The sequence below is a fragment of the Delphinapterus leucas genome, chromosome X (assembly GCF_059928025.1).
Source record: "Delphinapterus leucas isolate spDelLeu-1000000601 "Yukka" chromosome X, BTC_Dleu_Yukka2, whole genome shotgun sequence".
NCBI classification, from domain to species: Eukaryota; Metazoa; Chordata; class Mammalia; order Artiodactyla; family Monodontidae; genus Delphinapterus; species Delphinapterus leucas.
In genome coordinates this window covers 70,104,807-70,123,349 of record NC_143150.1, presented here as the reverse complement: position 1 = coordinate 70,123,349, position 18,543 = coordinate 70,104,807, and the positions used below count along the sequence as shown (strand labels likewise).

The window sequence follows — 18,543 nt, the reverse complement described above, 5'->3', positions numbered from 1 at the left end:
AGGCAGGAACCCCTGGGCAAGCATGACAGACATGGTTGCCAGAGGGAAAGATTTTTGCCAAGGACTGGCCATGCTCTCACTCTAAGATAAGGCAGAATACAAAAGGCAAAAGATATATCCTTCAGATTTAATGAGCTACTCACAAATCTGATTGTTATGGTGACTAAAGCAGAAAAATGGAAGAGCCTTGAAGTTTCCCCTTACCTCTGCCATCAAGCTTCCTAAGATGTATAGAGACTGACCCCACATATGAGGCAGTTTGCCCATGGGGACTCGGTCCACTGTGTGAGGATTTTGATATTCTTCATCAACCTAAATAAATAAATAAATAAATAAAGAGATAAAGGAAAAGAATAGAAGGTTTAGGGCTTCCCTGATGGTGCAGTGGTTAAGAATCCGCCTGCCAATGCGGGGGACACAGGTTCGACACCTGGTCCAGGAAGATCCCACATGCCGCGGAGCAACTAAGCCCATGCGCCACAACTACTGAGCCTGCACTCGAGAGCCAGTGAGCCACAACTACTGAGCCCGTGTGCCGCAACTACTGAAGCTCGTGCTCCTAGAGCCTGTGCTCCACAACAAGAGAAGCCACTGCAATGAGAAGCCCGCGCACCGCAACAAAGAGTGGCCCCCGCTCACCACAACTACTAGAGGAAGCCCACGCACAGCAATGAAGACCCAATGCAGCCAAAAATAAATAAATAAATCAATTAATTAAAAAAAAAGAATAGAAGGTTTAAAATACTAGACAACAAAAAGCCCGAGTCTGGATTGTGATTCATACTCTATAAAACAGTCATATATGCAATGCACTGAAAAGTCAAGCACTATGACTACAGTCTAGGGCAGTGCTCCTCTAACTGTACATGGATACACCCCACCTGAGGATCTTGTCCAATGGCATATTCTTACTGAGTAGATGTGGGGAAAGGCCTGAAATCTGCATTTCTAACAAGCTCTCAGGTTATGCTGCTGATGTTGCTAAGAGCTTAGTCCACTCATCCCCACCAGCATGGAATATTGCATCTCTCCCCCGGCTAATGCTCTTTTGCAATGGAGAAGAGGAACAATGGTAATTTGAACTGGCATTTTGAGAAAATGGAGACATACTTCATTTTCCAAGCCTGATCTACTCAATTAATCCCAGATGACTAGCCTCAAAGCAGGAAATATCAAATACTGAGAGTTCACACAGAACATCACTCTAGTTCGGCTTACTGATCTCCATATCATTCTCAACCTCAAAGTTTGATTTTTTTAAAAATCAATCTCTGAACAACTCATTTTATTTTTTTAAATTGAGGTTTGGCTGACATATAGAAAGGCCATACATATTTAACATATGCATCTTGATGAGTTTGAGGACAAATAAACACCCGTGAAACTACCTCTATAAGATTTGATCTTGCCCTCGTCTTGCCCAGTAACAGTGCCATAACTGAGTCTGCTTTATAAATATACTTTCAAAGGAATAAAATCATATTTTAATTGTTCTATACCTAAAGAAAGACTTTAGAACATTAAAATCAGAAGATTAAAAATTATTTGACTCAAATAAGGCAGTCCTTTTGAGGTACTGCTCCTCCTCTCCCAGCTCCATGTTATGGCACCGTCCAGCTTACCTTGTCAGGAGGAACACTGTACAGCTCCGGCAGAAGTGGGACTCCATTTTTGCCTTTGATGAGGACTGCTTCAAGAGCCTCTCTGTATTCTTGAACCTGTAGAGAAAAGAAAAGGGGAACAAAATTCATAGAGTTCCCTTTGGGGATCTAGGGGAGGGTTGTAGCCAAAGAAGGTTCTATTGCAAAGGGGTATATTCACCTAGTGAAAGGAAAGAAAGGGAAGTAGTATTTACTAAATGCTGATGGAGGCCAGATACTATGCTAGGAGTTTTGCATACTTTTAACGCATTTAATTTTTTTTAACATCTTTATTGGAGTATAATTGCTTTACAATGTTGTGTTAGTTTCTGTTATATAACAAAGTGAATCAGCTATATGTATACATATATCCTCATATTCTCTCCCTCTTGCGTGTCCCTCCCACCCTCCCTATCACACCCCTCTAGGTGGTCACAAAGCACCGAGCTGATCTCCCTGTGCTATGTGGCTGCCTCCCACTAGCTATCTATTTTACATTTGGTAGTGTATATATGTCAATGCCACTCTCTCACTTCATCCCAGCTTACCCTTCCCCCTCCCCGTGTCCTCAAGTCCATTCTCTACGTCTGCATCTTTATTCCTGTTCTGCTGATGAATAAATTTAATTTTAATAACCATCCAGGTGTCTGTAATTAAAGCCTTTTTACAGGGAAATTAAGGCTCAAGGAGGTTATGAGCTTCTGAAAGATCATACAGCGAGTGCAAAGATGAGCCCAGATTTGAGTCCAAGTCAGCCTGCCTCCATGTACATGCTTCTACCCACTGTGTACTACACTGAGTACAGCTTCTTGACTTTACATGTAATTGCTTTTAAAACTGTATTTTCCCTGTCAAATTAAGTTTCTATTATGATCAAGTTTACATTTTTTGCTTAACAATTTGCTGTAGATTAGTAATAAATAAAAAGCAAAAAAACCCCACTATAATTTATGGTGGAAAAACTATATAGTCAGTTCTGCTACGATAGTTGTTTTGAAAACACAAATTTGTTCCAATGCATTTGATATATTACAGAACAATTTGAGCATAACATGAATTTCACATCTGCTTATGCACAATTTCAACCTGAGAAGGCACTCAGCTGAACTGAGTCGTGTAAGAATACACAACACACACACATGCACACACCTCAGAACCATGAACCACAACCCATCCACATGTGGTGTTACAACTTTCCATCCAATTTCAGATAACTCTCCTACCACTCCCGAGCTGCTCCCTTCTCATGGCCGACTTGGCTGCATGGCTCTGTGCCTTCCCTTCTATTTAATTTCCCCTTCTATTCCCTCCTTGCCCTATTTTTAAAATTTTTCCTCTCTGTTTGATATTCTTTTTTTTTCTTTTCTCTTATGCTATCTCTCTTTTCCTCTCTTCCTCTGGCATGTAGGGTGGTGTGCACGGGAGCCCTGCAAGTGAGGTGGTAGGAACATGGTTGCACATATCCACAAGAAAACTTCAGGTGTTTTTCAAGGTACAAGTGCCATATCTTTGTGGTATTTATATATTTCTTAACCATTTAACATGTATAAGGCTGTGGTACTGTTTTTTTTCAATTATGAGAAAACCAAACACTAAAATAAAATTATACTTGAAGTATAAAACAACAGTTAATCCGAATTTTTAACAATGATATTAAATTTTAATACACATTTTAATAGCAGCATATTTTATACACATGATCGCTAATCTAACATTTCATTCTTGTTGAACATTTAAATTACCACCAGACTTAATTTGTATGAATGTAACAGTGATGAGCAGCGTTGTATCTAAATGTATGCCACCCTTGAAATAATTTTCTCAGAATATAATTTTTGAAAGAGTAATGAATGAATGTGTTAAAGCCATTAATGCCTATCTGTGGTACTGTTTTTATTAGGTTCCTATCATTTTGTATGTATTTCTGACAAACTTTTTAAGTGTTTTCCCCAACCACATTTTCCCATAAGCCCTATAGTTTTTACTTCTCAAATATGCAGAGCATGGTGATTTTTAGGGAACACCTATGTGTCTCATTATAGCCAAATTGACTGTACCATGCACTTATCATATGTCTTCATCTGTGAAATTCAAAGAATTTTAGGGCTATCCACTTCTTCAATGAAGAAAGAAAAACTATTCTCATCATATGTACAGGCATACCTTGTTTTATTGCACTTTGCTTTATTGTGCTTCACAGATACTGCTTTTTGTTTGTTTGTTTTTGTTTTACAAATTGAAGGTTTGCAGCAACCCTGTGTTAAGCAAGTCTACTGGCATCATTGTTCCAACAGCATTTGCTCATTTTGTGTCTCTGTGTCACATTTCTGGGAATTCTGGAAGTATTTCAAAGCATGTACCAGCAAAAAGATTATGACCCATGGAAGGCTCAGATGATGGTTAGCATTTTTCAGCAATAAAATATTTTTAACTAAGGTATGTACATTGTTTTTTTAGACATACTGCTATTGCACACTTAACAGAATGTAGTGTAAACATAACTTTTATATGCACTGGGAAACCAAAAAATTTCATATGACTTGCTTTATTGAGATATTTGCAATATTTGTGCTGCTCTGGAACTGAACCTGCATATCTCTGAGGTATGCCTTTACAGAGAAACTGAAGAAGTCAATGACAGTACCTGGACTACTCAGTGGTCAGCAGCAAAGCCCGGAAAAAAGAAGAATAAAAAAGAATCCAGGCCTTCCAGCTCCTTTTTTCCCCTGAGAGTTCAAAACACCTGAATATGCTTTGTACTTAGTTGGCACATTTAATAAATAAATCTTTCTTTGAGCAAGCACAGTTTTTGAGAAACAGTTCTGTGGAATTTGAGAAGGACTGAGAAAAATGGTAGAATCAAAACAGGGTGGTCAAGGGACTTCCCTGGTGGTCCAGTGGGTAAGACTCTGTGCTCCCAATGCAGAGGCCCCAGGTTCGATCTCTGGTCGGGGAACTAGATCCCACATGCATGATGCAACCAAGAATCTGCATGCCGAAGCCCGCATGCCGCAACTAAGAAGCCCGCAAGCCACCAACTAAACATGCCGCAATGAAGATCCTGCGTGCCGTAACTAAGACCCAGAGCAGCCAAAATGAATAAATAAATAAATAATAAATGTTTTTTAAAAGTTTGGTTTAAAAAAATAGGGTGCTCAAAATAGGGCAGGTATCTCTATTATCGCTTATCTTATTTCTTGCTCAAATAAGGATACTCTATATAAAGCTTAGAGTAAAACAGCACTTTGTGCCCCTGAAACTTCGGTGTACCCCTATTATTTAAACTCATATTGGCAGTTACAGATTACTACTGGCCAAAGTATTCAAATTACACAAAACTATTTATGTAGCCAAGTATAAACGACTTCCAAATGTGTTGGATTTATGTCCAAGTTTAGAACATAGCCAATTTGCAGAATGCCTGACATTAAACTAACTTGATTAAATCGTCCAGTCTCACTGTTTTCCAACAATGGTTTCTAAACTACTTTATTCATGTAGCTCAAAAAGCAATGATGACTGTATTTTGGGGGGTGAGGACAGGGTATAAGTGGGTGGTTGTTTTGTTTTTTGTTTGTTTTTGCTAAAGTCAGAATATCATTTCCAAGATTTATTTTAAAAAAAGACATACAAAGTCAGGAGGTAAATTCAAGTACCTCTGATGATTAAGGCAAGTATACAGGACTTGCTATTCTGCTTTCTATATTTATTAAAAGTCAAGTCTAAGTGATAGCAATATCCAGGTCTTCTAACTCTTTAACATGTGCCCTCAACTACTAGTCTCTAGAAGATAACTCTGTCTCCTCCCTATTAGGGAAGACTTCCATTTGGACACAGGGTCAGCACAGTCATTAACTGAAAGAGGAAGACATAATAACAATCTGCTAAAAAGCTCTTTCCCCAGTGCATTACCTGTTCTGCATTCCCACTAAATACCCCATCAAGGATAAAGTATGTCCAGAACAATGGCCATTCACACTCAATGTTTTCAAATAACTTCAGCTCAGCTGGTTCATAGTACAGACGATTGGGATCCTGGTAAAAACACAATAAACAAAGTCTGTCTTATCACTCCAAGGTCAGACTATATCTTTAGTTCAGAGGTATTACAACACAGCCTTTCACCACTGATAGTTTGTTTCAGAGAAGGCAGAGCACATACACACTCCCCTCCTTTAGCAAGTACTTTTGTCATGTGATTCTAACTAGCAGAGCTGGTATAATAATGATACTACAGGCAGGTGTATGAGGAAGTGAGACTAATTTGTAATAAGCCTGAGTTTGGTTTTGTACTTGTTAAGTTTGAGGTAGCAGCAGAACATACAAATAGACATGTTCAGAAGGACAGCAAGAGATGAGGGTTTGGGAATCATCCTTATAGAGGTGACACACGAATCACAAATTATGGATGTAGTACCTATATATAATGAACAAGCAGCCCAAGAACAGAATCTTGGTAAACGCTGAATTTGGTGAGGGAGGACAGAAAGAGGAGAAAAAGTAAGATGGTGTAGAGTTGTGGAAGTTAAAATAGGAAAAGAATTTCAAGAAAATGTAGGGGTAGGTAATAGTGATGTACTACAGAGAAGTCAAGGAGAATAAGGACTGAGAAAAGGCTACTGGATTGCTTACTTAGGAGATCATGATGATATTTCAGAGCACAATTTTAATAGATTGGTAGGGCAGAAGTCAAAAGGCTTAAAAAATAAAATGGAAGACAGGAAGTAAACCAGAAGAGTTTGAGCTCGGTAATTTAAAAAAATATATAATGGCTCTCAACCAGCAAACCTGAGCCTTAAACTATATTTACATTGTCAATGAAAGTGGTTACCAACCATTCATTCCCTTTTAATAATACTAAATTTTCTCCATTGATATTTCCAAGGAGAACTTTTGACAAGTGGAACAAAAGGAAGTTAACTTTTCAAGATCAAGTACTGTTTGGAACTAACCAACTGCAAAAGGTGGAAGGGATCCAAAAGGATCTACTGACAGAAAGATTTTCCCCTTTGTAATAATTAAATATTTGGGGGGGAATATTTTGAGACTACGTAAATCATCTGTTTCTGCCGAAATTTTCATCCACTGACTTAAGCATCCATCAGTAGCTCTTTCCTGAAACTAACCAACTTCAAGAGGTGGAAGGACTACACCTTCCTCTATTTTATTTAATCCAGAAGGGCTCACAAGCAAAACCTGGCAACTAATCCTAACAAAGGTAGCACACATCAGTTATTGTTATCCTATTTAGTGATTATTTGAAGTACCATTAATGAGGTAAGTATTTTCTCTGAATGAGGTATTTTCTCTGAATGAGGCTGCAGTAGTGACCATCCTACCTTGGACTCATTTTGGGGAAAACAAACCTACCTCTTTAGGAGTTTTATATCCATCTCGTAGAAAGCGACAGCAACCATAACGACCCTGGAAATGCAGAGGAAACAAGCCAGAAGAATGAACATTGGTACAGCAATATAATTAATCAGAAATGTATCCTTTGCAACAGCTACATGTGCCAACCTATCATCAATAGAGACATGATACTTAAAAAATAATTTTAAAAAACCCTGATATCAGTCCAGCAGCAGAAAGTGATTTCAGCAATGTGATTTCAAGCGAGGGCTAAGTTGCAGGCTCTTCCCTAAAGCAGTGTTTTTATTTTATCTTCTCCATGGCTTTCCACCATAGGATAAGTCTGTGACAGCCCAATTACTAATCTATGCAGTCCTGCTCACACAATTCATAAGAGACCACAATTTTTTTAAAAAAGAAAACACAGTTTAAAAATTTTGAGATAATCTGAGACTTACAGAAGAGTTCCCAAAACAGTACAGAGTCCCTGTATATCCTTCAACCACTGTCCCCTAATATTAACATCTTAAATAACCACAGAAAATTTACCAAAACCAAAAAATTAACCTTGGTACAACACTATTAACCAAAGTATAGAACTTATTTGGATTTCATCAGTTTTTCCACTGATGCTTTTTTTCTGTTCCAGTATCCAATTTAGGATACCACTGCATTTAGCTGGCATGTCTCCTTAGTCTCTTCTAATCTGTGATGGTTCCTCAGTCCTTCCCTGTTTTTCATCATCTTGACATTTTTGCAGAGTGTTTGTCAGTTACTTTGTAGAATGCCTCTCGATTTGGTTTTGTCTGATGTTTTCTCATGATTAGATTGAGGTACCGCATTCCTGGGAAGGACATCACGGAGGTGCTGTGCGCTTCTCAGTGCACCGTATCAGGGCGTACATGATGTCAGTACATCTTATTACTGGTGATGTTAACCCTGATCACTTGGTTAAATCACCAACATAGGTCATATTCAAGACTCACAAAGATACTAATTTAGCCTTAAAATTAGAGCTTAAAGAAAAGAAAGGCACATATGGACATACCTGAAGCTTAGTGATGATTTCCTGTTTTGTGAGCTCCACCAACTGATTATCCTCTACTGCAAAGGCTGGGAAGGAAATAACTGAAAGTAGACTAGCATCAACCTCTTTGGATGTTGAAGCCCGGGGGAGTATCGAATTAAGGATAGACTAAAAGAAAGGAAGTCAAATGTGGCACATTAGTAAATAACTCAGCATTATAAAGTTATTAGCTTTAGTTTCAAAAGATGTATGTTGAAGAGGATCATTCAGTTGAAAATCTAAAAATGATTTAATAGTGAAAGCTTAGAAGACTACTTCTATAAATCATCCCTTGTCTTAATCCTGCTCTCAGTGCCTCCTAATCCTGATTCTTAAGCAGCTGCTAATGGATAAAGAATACTCTAACATCATTATCCCACCCATAATGCTCTTGCTCCATTAGCAACTATCTAAGCATAAAGATAAAATGTAGCTGCTGGGAAGCAAGATGTGGAAGGCTTAGCTCCTATATCCCTGAAATTTATCTTTTCCATGGAAAATTTTGCATTTTTAAAATTAGAAGGTGAGACTGTATTCACTAGAACACCATGGGTATCTAATCAAAGTTTGAAGAAGACAAGAAAGGCCATCTTGTCAATGACAAGAACGTTACTCTTTCAATACAGAGAGTAATCCTAAACAAAACTGAAGATATGCATTTACCACTTAAACAGTCTAATCTCCAAACATCTAACCCGAGGGCCAACCAAGGACAAGAGAAAGTTTCAGAGCCACTATCAAGAAGAACACTCAAAATCGATCACCTCTTGTTCTCTTGGGATATTTAGAAAAGGAGATACTCAGGAGCAGAGCCCATATACCCTTGATACGATAATAGTGGAGAATTCCATATACTGTGACAGGATCACTTTATAACCTTGGGTGAGAGAACAGCACTATGATCTCTGTTATAGCTCATGCTGTATCAGGCTTATCTCTATAGGATGCTTGATAAGACATTTTTGGTACATGGTAATAAATCAGATTATGTACTCTCATTCAGTTCTGCTTATTCTAAAGCTCATGCTAAATTTGAGTCTGAGTAAAAATACATTTTTCTATAACGTTGTCCATTATTCTCTTACCTGGCAGTGTTGCACTTCATCAGCTAGGACATGGATAACTGACTGGGGACCACCTTTCACACCAAACAGGTCCAGTTCATCTAATGCCTCCAGGGCTGCCTTTGAGGAACAAAGAAGGAAAGTACAACTTCAGCATTATAAATGCGTATATTTCTTCTCCCTCTACCCCTGGTATCATATCAATGAACATGATATCATTTTAAATATGTTCAGCAGAACAGAAAATACAATAACATTCTTTATTCCGCCTCTGAGGGTTTTTCTGGTCTCCCATATTGACCCAGAGACACTTGAGATGGAGGCTGCATTCATACTTTCATGATTAAAAACCCTCAACAAATTTGGTATAGAAGGAACATAATAAAGGCCATATACAACAAACCCACAGCTAACATTCTACTCAGTGGTGAAAAATTGAAAGTTTTCCTGCAAGATTAAAGCAAGACAAGGGTGCTCACTCTCACCACTCTTATTCAACGTAGTACTGGAAGTCCTAGCTAAAGCAATTGGGAAAGACAAAGAAATAAAAGGCATCCAAATCAGAAATGAAGAAGTAAAATTGTCATTATTTGAAGATGATATGATCTCATATATAGAAAACCCTAAAGACTCAACCAAAAAACTGTTGGAACTAATCAACAAATTCAGTAAAGTTACAGGATATAAAATCGACATACAGAAATCAGTTGTGTTTTCTGTACACTAACAACAAAACATCTAAAAAAGAAATAAAGAAAACTATCCCATTCACAACAGCATCAAAAGCAATAAAATACTTAAGAATAAATTTAACCAAAGAGGTGAAAGATATGTACAATGAACACTACAATACTTTGATGACAGAAATTTAAGACAAAAACAAATGGAAAGATAGCCCCATGCTCATGGATCAGAAGAATTAATATTGTTAAAATGTCTACACTACCCAAAGTCATCTATAGATACAATGCAATCCGTATAAAAATTCCAATGGCATTTTTCACAGAAATAAAAAAAATCCTAAAATTTGTATGGAATCACAAAAGACCCTAAATAGACAAAGCTATTGAGAAAGAAAAATAAAGCTGAAGGCATCACACTTCCTGATTTCAAACTATACTACAAAGGTATAGTAATTAAAATAGTATGATACAGGCATAAAAGTAGACACATAGACCAATGAAACAGAATAGAGAGCCCAGAAATAAACCCCTGCATTTACAGTCAATTAATATTTGATAAAGGAGCCAGGAACACTCAATGGGAAAATGATATCGTCTCTTCAACAGTTTTGGGAAAACTGGATAATCACATACAGAACAATAAAATTGGACCCCTATCTTACACCACACACAAAAATTAACTCAAGATGGATTAAACATTAAGACTGGATATCACAAAACTCTTCCTTCACATTGGTCTTGACAATGATTTTTTAGATGACACCAAAGTTATAAGCACAAAAGCAAAAATCAATAAGGGGGACTACATCAAACTAAAAAGTTTCTGCATAGAGAAGGGACTTGAGGACACAGGGAGGGGGAAGGGTAAGCTGGGACAAAATGAGAGAGTGGCATGGACTTATATATACTACCAAATGTAAAACAGACAGCTAGTGGGAAGCAGCCGCATAGCACAGGGAGATCAGCTCGGTGCTTTGTGACCACCTAGAGGGGTGGGATAGGGAGGTTGGGAGGGAGGGAGATGCAAGAGGGAAGGGATATGGCAACATATGTATATGTATAACTGATTCACTTTGTTATAAAGCAGAAACTAACACACCATTGTAAAGCAATTATACTCCAATAAAGATGTTTATAAATAAATAGAAAGCTTCTACACAACAAAAGAAATAATCAAAAAGATGAAAAAGCAACCTAGAGAATGGGAGAAAATATTTGCAAACCACATATATAATGAGAAGTTTCTATCCCAAATATATAAAGAACATACACAATTAATAATTCAATAAAAAATGGACAAAGGAAATGAATAGACATTTTTTACAAAGAGAACATACAAATGGCCAACAGGTACATGAAAAGATGCTCAAAATCACTAATCAACAGGGGAATGCAAGTCAAAACCACAATGCAATATCTCTGCACATCTGTCAGAATGGTTATCATAAAAAAGATAAGTATGGGTGAGGACATGGATAAAAGCAAACCTTGCACACTGTTGGGGGGAATGCAAGTTGGTTCAGCCACTATGGAAAATAATAAGTATGGAGGTTACTCAAAAAATTAAATTAGAACAACCATATGATCCAGCAATTTCACTTCTGGGTATATATCCAAAGGAAATAAAAACAGGATATCAAAGAAATATATGCACTCCTATGTTTACTGCAGCATCATTCACAATGTACAAAAACAATCTAAGTGTCTGTCAACAGATGAATGGATAAAGAAGATGTGGGGTATGTGTATGCATACCTGCATCTGTGTGTGTATGTATGTGTGCGTGTGTGTGTGTTTGTATGTGTGTATAATGGAATATCATTCAGCCATAAGAAACAAGGAGGAGACTGGTTCAAGATGGTAGAGTAGAAGGACGTGTGCTCACTCCCTCTTGTGAGAGCACCAGAATCACAACTAACTGCTGAACAATCATCGACAGGAAGACACTGGAACTCACCAAGAAAGATACCCCAGATCCAAAGACAAAGGAGAAGCCACAGTGAGATGGTAGGAGGGGTGCAATCACAATAAAATCAAATCCCATAATTGCTGGGTGGGTGACTCACAAACTGGAGAACACTTATACCACAGAAGTCCACCCACTGGAGTGAAGGTTCTGAGCCCCACGTCAGGCTTCCCATCCTGGGGGTCCAGCAACAGGAGGAGGAATTCCTAGAGAATCAGACTTTGAAGGCTAGTGGGATTTGATTACAAGACTTTGACAGAACTGGAGGAAATAGAGACTCCACTCTTGGAGGGCACACACAAAGTAGTGTGCGTATTAGAACCCAGGGGAAGGAGCAGTGACCCCATAGGAGACTGAACCAGACATACCTGCTAGTGTTGGAAGGCCTCCTGCAGAGGCGGGAGCGGGGGTGGGGGGCTGTGGCTCACTCCGGGGCGGACACTGGCAGCAGAAGTTCTGGGAAGTACTCCTTGGCATGAGCTCTCCCAGAGTCTGCCATTAGCCCGACCAAAAAGCCAGGTAGGCTCCAGTGTTGGGTCGCCTCAGGCCAAACAACATACAGGGAGGGAACGTAGCACCACCCATCAGCAGAAAAGTGGATTAAAGTTTTACTGAGCTCTGCCCTCCAGAGCAACACTCAGCTCTACCAATCACCAGTCTCTCCAATCAGGAAGCTTGCACAAGCCTCTTAGATAGCCTCATCCACCAGAGGGCAGACAGCAGAAGCAAGAAGAACTATAATCCTGCAGCCTGTGGAACAAAAACCACGTTCACAGAAAGACAGACAAAATGAAAAGGCAGAGGATTTTGTACCAGATGAAGGAACAAGATAACACCCCAGAAAAACAACTAAATGAAGTGGAGATAGGCAACCTTCCAGAAAAAGAATTCAGAATAATGATAGTGAAGATGATCCAAGACCCTGGAAAAAGAATGGAGGCAAAGATCGAGAAGATGCAAGAAATGTTTAACAAACACCTGGTAGAAATAAAGAACAAACACCTTGAAGAATTAAAGAACAAACAAACAGAGACAAACAATACAGTAACTGAAATGAAAAATACACTAAAAGGAATCAATAGCAGAGTACCTGAGGCAGAAAAACAGATAAGTGACCTGGAAGACAGAATGGTGGAATTCACTGCTGCAGAACAGAATAAAGAAAAAAGAATGAAAAGAAACGAAGACAGCCTAAGAGACCTTGGGGACAACATTAAACACAACAATATTCACATTATAGGGGTCCCAGAAGGAGAAGAGAGAGAGAAAGGACCCAAGAAAATATTTGAAGAGAATATAGTTGAAAACTTCCCTAACATGGGAAGGGAAATAGCCACACAAGTCCAGGAAGCACAGAGAGTCCCAGGCAGGATAAACCCAAAGAGAAACACACCGCGACACACAGTAAACAAAGTGACAAAAATTAAAAAGAAAAACTACTGAAAACAACAAGGGAAAAACTACAAAAAAAATACAAGGGAACTCCCATAAGGTTAACAGCTGATTTCTCAGCAGAAACATTACAAGCCAGAAAGGAGTGGCATGATATATTTAAAGTGATGAAAGGGAAGAACCTACAACCAAGATTACTCTACCTGGCAAGGATCACATTCAGTTTTGAAGGAGAAATCAAAAGCTTTACAAACAAGCAAAAGCTAAGAGAATTCAGCACCACCAAACCAGCTACACAACAAATTCTAAAGGAACTTCTCCAAGTGGGAAACACAAGAGAAGAAAAGGACCCATAGAAACAAACCCATAACAATTAAGAAAATGGTAATAGGAACATACATATCGATAATTACCTTAAATGTGAATGGATTAAATGCTCCAACCAAAAGACACAGGCTCGCTGAATGGATACAAAGACAAGACCCATATATATGTTGTCTACAAGAGACCCACTTCAGACCTACGGACACATACAGATTGAAAGTGAGGGGATGGAAAAAGATATTCCATACAAAAAAAAACCAAAAGGAAGATGGAGTAGCAATACTCATATCAGATAAAATAGACTTTAAAATAATGAATGTTACAAGAGACAAGGAAGGACACTACATAATGTTCAAGGGATCAATCCAAGAAGAAGATATAACAATTGTGAATATATATGCACCCAACATAGGAGCACTTCAAAACATACGGCAACTGCTAACAGCTATAAAAGAGGAAATCAATACTAACACAATAATAGTGGGGGACTTTAACACCTCACTTACACCAATGGACAGATCATCCAAACAGAAAATTAATAAGGAAACACAAGCTTTAAATGACACAATAGACCAGAGGGACTTAATTGATATTTATAGGACATTCCATCCAAAAACTGCAGATTACACTTTCTTCTCAAGTGCACATGGAACATTCTCCAGGATAGATCACATTTTGGGTCACAAATCAAGCCTCAGTAAATTTAAGAAAATTGAAACCATATCAAGCATCTTTTCTGAACACAACACTATGAGATTAGAAAGCAACTACAGGGGAAAAAACGTAAAAAACACAAACACAGGGAGGCTAAACAATACATTACTAAATAACCAAGAGATCACTGAAAAACTCGAAGAGGAAATAAAAAAATAACTAGAGACAAATTACAATGAAAACATGACGATCCAAAGCCTACGGGGTGTACCAAAAGCAGTTCTAAGAGGGAAGTTGATAGCTATACAAGCCTATCACAAGAAACAAGAAACAACTCAAATAAAAAATCTAACCTTACACCTAAAGGAACTAGAGAAAGAAGAACAAACAAAGCCCCAAGTTAGGAGAAGGAAAGAAATCATTAAGATCAGAGCAGAAATAAATGAAACAGAAACAATGAAAACAATAGCAAGGATCAATAAAACTAAAAGCTGGTTCTTTGAGACGATAAACGAAATTGATAAACCATTAGCCAGACTCATCAAGAAAAAGAGGGAGAGGACTCAAATCCATAAAAGTAGAAATGAAAAAGAAGTTACAACAGACACCACAGAAATACAAAGCATCCTAAGAGACTATTACAAGCAACTCTATGCCAATAAAATGGACAACCTGGAAGAAAAGGACAAATTCTTAGAAAGGTATAACCTTCAAAGACTGAACAAGGAAGAAAGAGAAAATATGAACAGACCAGTCACAAGTAATGAAATTGTGATTAAAAATCCTCCAACAAAACAAAAGTCCAGGATGAGAAGGCTTCACAGATGAATTCTATCAAATATTTAGAGAAGAGCTAACACCCATGTTTCTGAAACTCTTACAAAAAATTGCAGAGGAAGGAACACTCCCAAACTCATTCTATGAGGCCACCATCACCCTGATACCAAAACCAGACAAAGATACTACAAAAACAGAAAATTACAAATCAATATCACTGATGAATATAGATGCAAAAATCCTCAACAAAATACTAGCAAACAGAATCCAACAACACAATAAAAGGATCGTACACCATGATCAAGTGGGGTTTATCCCAGGGATGCAAGGATTCTTCCATATACGAAAACACCATATTAACAACTTGAAGAATAAAAATCATATGATCATCTAAACTGATGCAGAAAAAGCTTTTGACAAAATTCAACACCCGTTTATGATAAAAACTCTCCAGAAAGTGGGCATACAGGGAACCTACCTCAACATAATAAAAGCCATAAACGACAAACCCACAGCAAACATCATTCTCAATGGTGAAAAAGTGAAAGCATTTCCTCTAAGATCAGGAACAAGACAAGGATGACCACTCTCACCACTCTTATTCAACATAGTTTTGGAAGTTTCAGCCACGGCAGTCAGAGAAGAAAAAGAAATAAAAGGAATACAAATTGGAAAAGAAGAAGTAAAACTGTCACTGTTTGCAGATGACATGGTACTATACATAGAGAAACCTAAAGATGCCACCAGAAAACTACTAGATGTAATCAATGAATTTGGTAAAGTTGCAGGATACAAAATTAATGCACAGAAATCTCTGGCATTCCTATACGCTAATGATGAAAAATCTGAAAGAGAAATTAAGGAAACACTCCCATTTACCACTGCAACAAAAAGAATAAAATACCTAGGAAGAAACCAACCTAGGGAGACAAAAGATCTCTATGCAGAAAACTATAAGACACTGATGAAAGAAATTAAAGATGATACAAATAGATGGAGAGATACACCATGTTTTTTGATTGGAGGAATCAATATTGTGAAAATGACTGTATTACCAAAGCAATCTACAGATTCAATGCAATCCCTATCAAATTACCAATGGCATTTTTTACAGAACTAGAACAAAAAATCTTAAAATTTGTATGGAGACCCAAAAGACCCAGAATAGCCAAAGCAGTCTTGAGGGAAAAAAACGGAGCTGGAGGAATCAGACTCCCTGACTTCAGACTATACTAGAAAGCTACAGTAATCAAGACAATATGGCACTGGCCAAAAACAGAAACGCAGATCAATGGAACAAGATAAAAAGCCCAGAGATAAACACACCCACCTATGGTCAACTAATCTATGGCAAAGGAGGCAAGAATACACAATGGAGAAAAGACAGTCTCTTCAATAAGTGGTGCTGGTAAAACTGGACAGCTACATGTAAAAGAATGAAATTAGAACACTCCCTAACACCATACACAAAAATAAACTCAAATGGATTAGATACCTAAATGTAAGACTAGACACTATAAAACTCTTAGAGGAAAACATAGGAAGAACACTCTTTGACCTAACTCACAGCAAGATCTTTTTTGACCCACCTCCTAGAGTAATGGAAATAAAAACAAAAATAAACAAATGGGACCTAATGAAACTTCAAAGCTTTTGCGCAGCAAAGAAAACCATAAACAAGACAAAAAGACAACCCTCAGAATGGGAGAAAACATTTGCAAATGAAACAACAGACAAAGGATTAATCTTCAAATATATAAACAGCTCATGCAGCTCAATATTACACAAACAAACAACTGAATCCAAAAATGGGCAGAAGACCTAAAAAGACATTTCTCCAAAGAGATATACAGATGGCCAAGAAGCACATGAAAAACTGCTCAACATCACTAATTATTAGAGGAATGCAAATCAAAACTACAATGAGGTATCACCTCACACCAGTTAGAATGGGCATCATCAGAAAATCTACAAACCACAAATGCTGGAGAGGGTGTGGAGAAAAGGGAACCCTCTTGCACTGTTGGTAGGAATGTAAATTGATACAGCCACTATGGAGAACAGTATGGAGTTTCCTTAAAAAACTAAAAATAGAATTACCATATGATCCAGCAATCCCACTACTGGGCATATACCCAGAGAAAACCATAATTCAAAAAGACACATGCACCCCAATGTTCATTGCAGCACTATTTACAATAGCCAGGTCATGGAAGCAACCTAAATGCTCATCGACAGATGAATGGATAAAGTAGATGTGGTACATATATACGATGGAATATTACTCGGCCATAAAAAGGAACGAAATTGAGTCATTTGTTGAGACGTGGATGGATCTAGAGACTGTCATACAGAGTGAAGTCAGAAAGAGAAAGACAAATATCGTATATTAACGCATGTATGTGGAACCCAGAAAAATGGTACAGATGAACCAGTTTGTAGGGCAGAAGTTGAGACACAGATGTAGAGAACAAACGTATGGACACCAAGGGGGGAAAACTGCGGTGGGGTGGGGATGGTGGTGTGCTGAATTGGGCGATTGGGATTGACATATATACACTGATGTGTATAAAATTGATGACTATGAGAACCTGCAGTATAAAAAAACCAAACAACCAAACAAAAAAAACAATTAATACTAAACTTTCTTTGGGTTATTTGTATGGAACTATGTTAATATAAATGTTTCAGACATTATATGAAATTTCTAAAAATCTTATATGTTCTGGTATAATGTTATAAGTCATAATTCTAGTTATTACTTTAAAGTGTATATCTCAGAAATAACTAAATTTCCTTGTCAATTGAATTATTATGAACTTTCATCATATCTTTAACCGTGGTCATTTTTAAGTCTTTTCTCATTTACAGAGAGTTCTGGGTGTACTCTGATGCTTTTGCAAAAATGTTCCTATAACAGGGTTTCATCTTCAAGGAATTCATGGAAAAGACTCTGACAAGTACAGGTTTCTGGTAACTGACTACTGCTGAACGGAATGAATGAGCATTTTCAGAACTCTAATGGAAAACTGATGAATTCATAAAAGTGCTAACAAAAGATGAAGATGAAAAAAACATTAATTACAAGGGACGAGGGGAAGATGGCGGAAGAGTAAGACGCAGAGATCACCTTCCTCCCCACAGACACACCAGAAATACATCTACACGTGGAGCAACTCCTACAGAACACCTACTGAACGCTGGCAGAAGACCTCAGACCTCCCCAAAGGCAAGAAACTCCCCCACGTACCTGGGTAGGGCAAAAGAAAAAAGAATAAACAGAGACAAAAGGATAGGGACGGGACCTGCACCAGTGGGAGGGAACTGTGAAGGAGGAAAGGTTTCCACACACTAGGAAACCCCTTCGCGGGCGGAGACTGCGGGTGGTGGAGGGGGAAGCTTCAGAGCCGCGGAGGAGAGCACAGCAACAGGGGTGTGGAGGGCAAAGCGGAGAGATTCCCGCATGGAGGATTGGTGCCGACCAGCACTCAGCCCAAGAGGCTTGTCTGCTCACCCGCTGGGGTGGGCGGGGGTGGGCGGGGCTGGGAGCCGAGGCTCAGGCTTCAGTAGGAGCGCAGGGAGAGTACTGGGGTTGGCGGCGTGAACACAGCCTGCAGGGGGTTAG

General features: G+C 38.3%; 1 protein-coding gene across 5 annotated transcripts in view; it reads right to left on the bottom strand.

The window, feature by feature from the left end:
- The window catches only part of PHKA1 (phosphorylase kinase regulatory subunit alpha 1), a 147,798-nt gene that overhangs the window by 95,277 nt on the left and 33,978 nt on the right, over window positions 1-18,543 (bottom strand). For 4 of the 5 annotated variants that reach the window (XM_022565566.3, XM_022565567.2, XM_022565568.3 and 1 more), the window contains 6 exons: window positions 9,144-9,242; window positions 8,041-8,187; window positions 7,011-7,064; window positions 5,553-5,675; window positions 1,623-1,718; window positions 205-312 (listed from right to left, as the gene is read on the bottom strand). In XM_022565566.3, the coding sequence (XP_022421274.1) occupies window positions 205-312; window positions 1,623-1,718; window positions 5,553-5,675; window positions 7,011-7,064; window positions 8,041-8,187; window positions 9,144-9,242 (627 nt within the window). The remainder of the gene's footprint in view (window positions 1-204; window positions 313-1,622; window positions 1,719-5,552; window positions 5,676-7,010; window positions 7,065-8,040; window positions 8,188-9,143; window positions 9,243-18,543) is intronic. The other variant, XM_022565569.3, reaches the window with a different exon arrangement.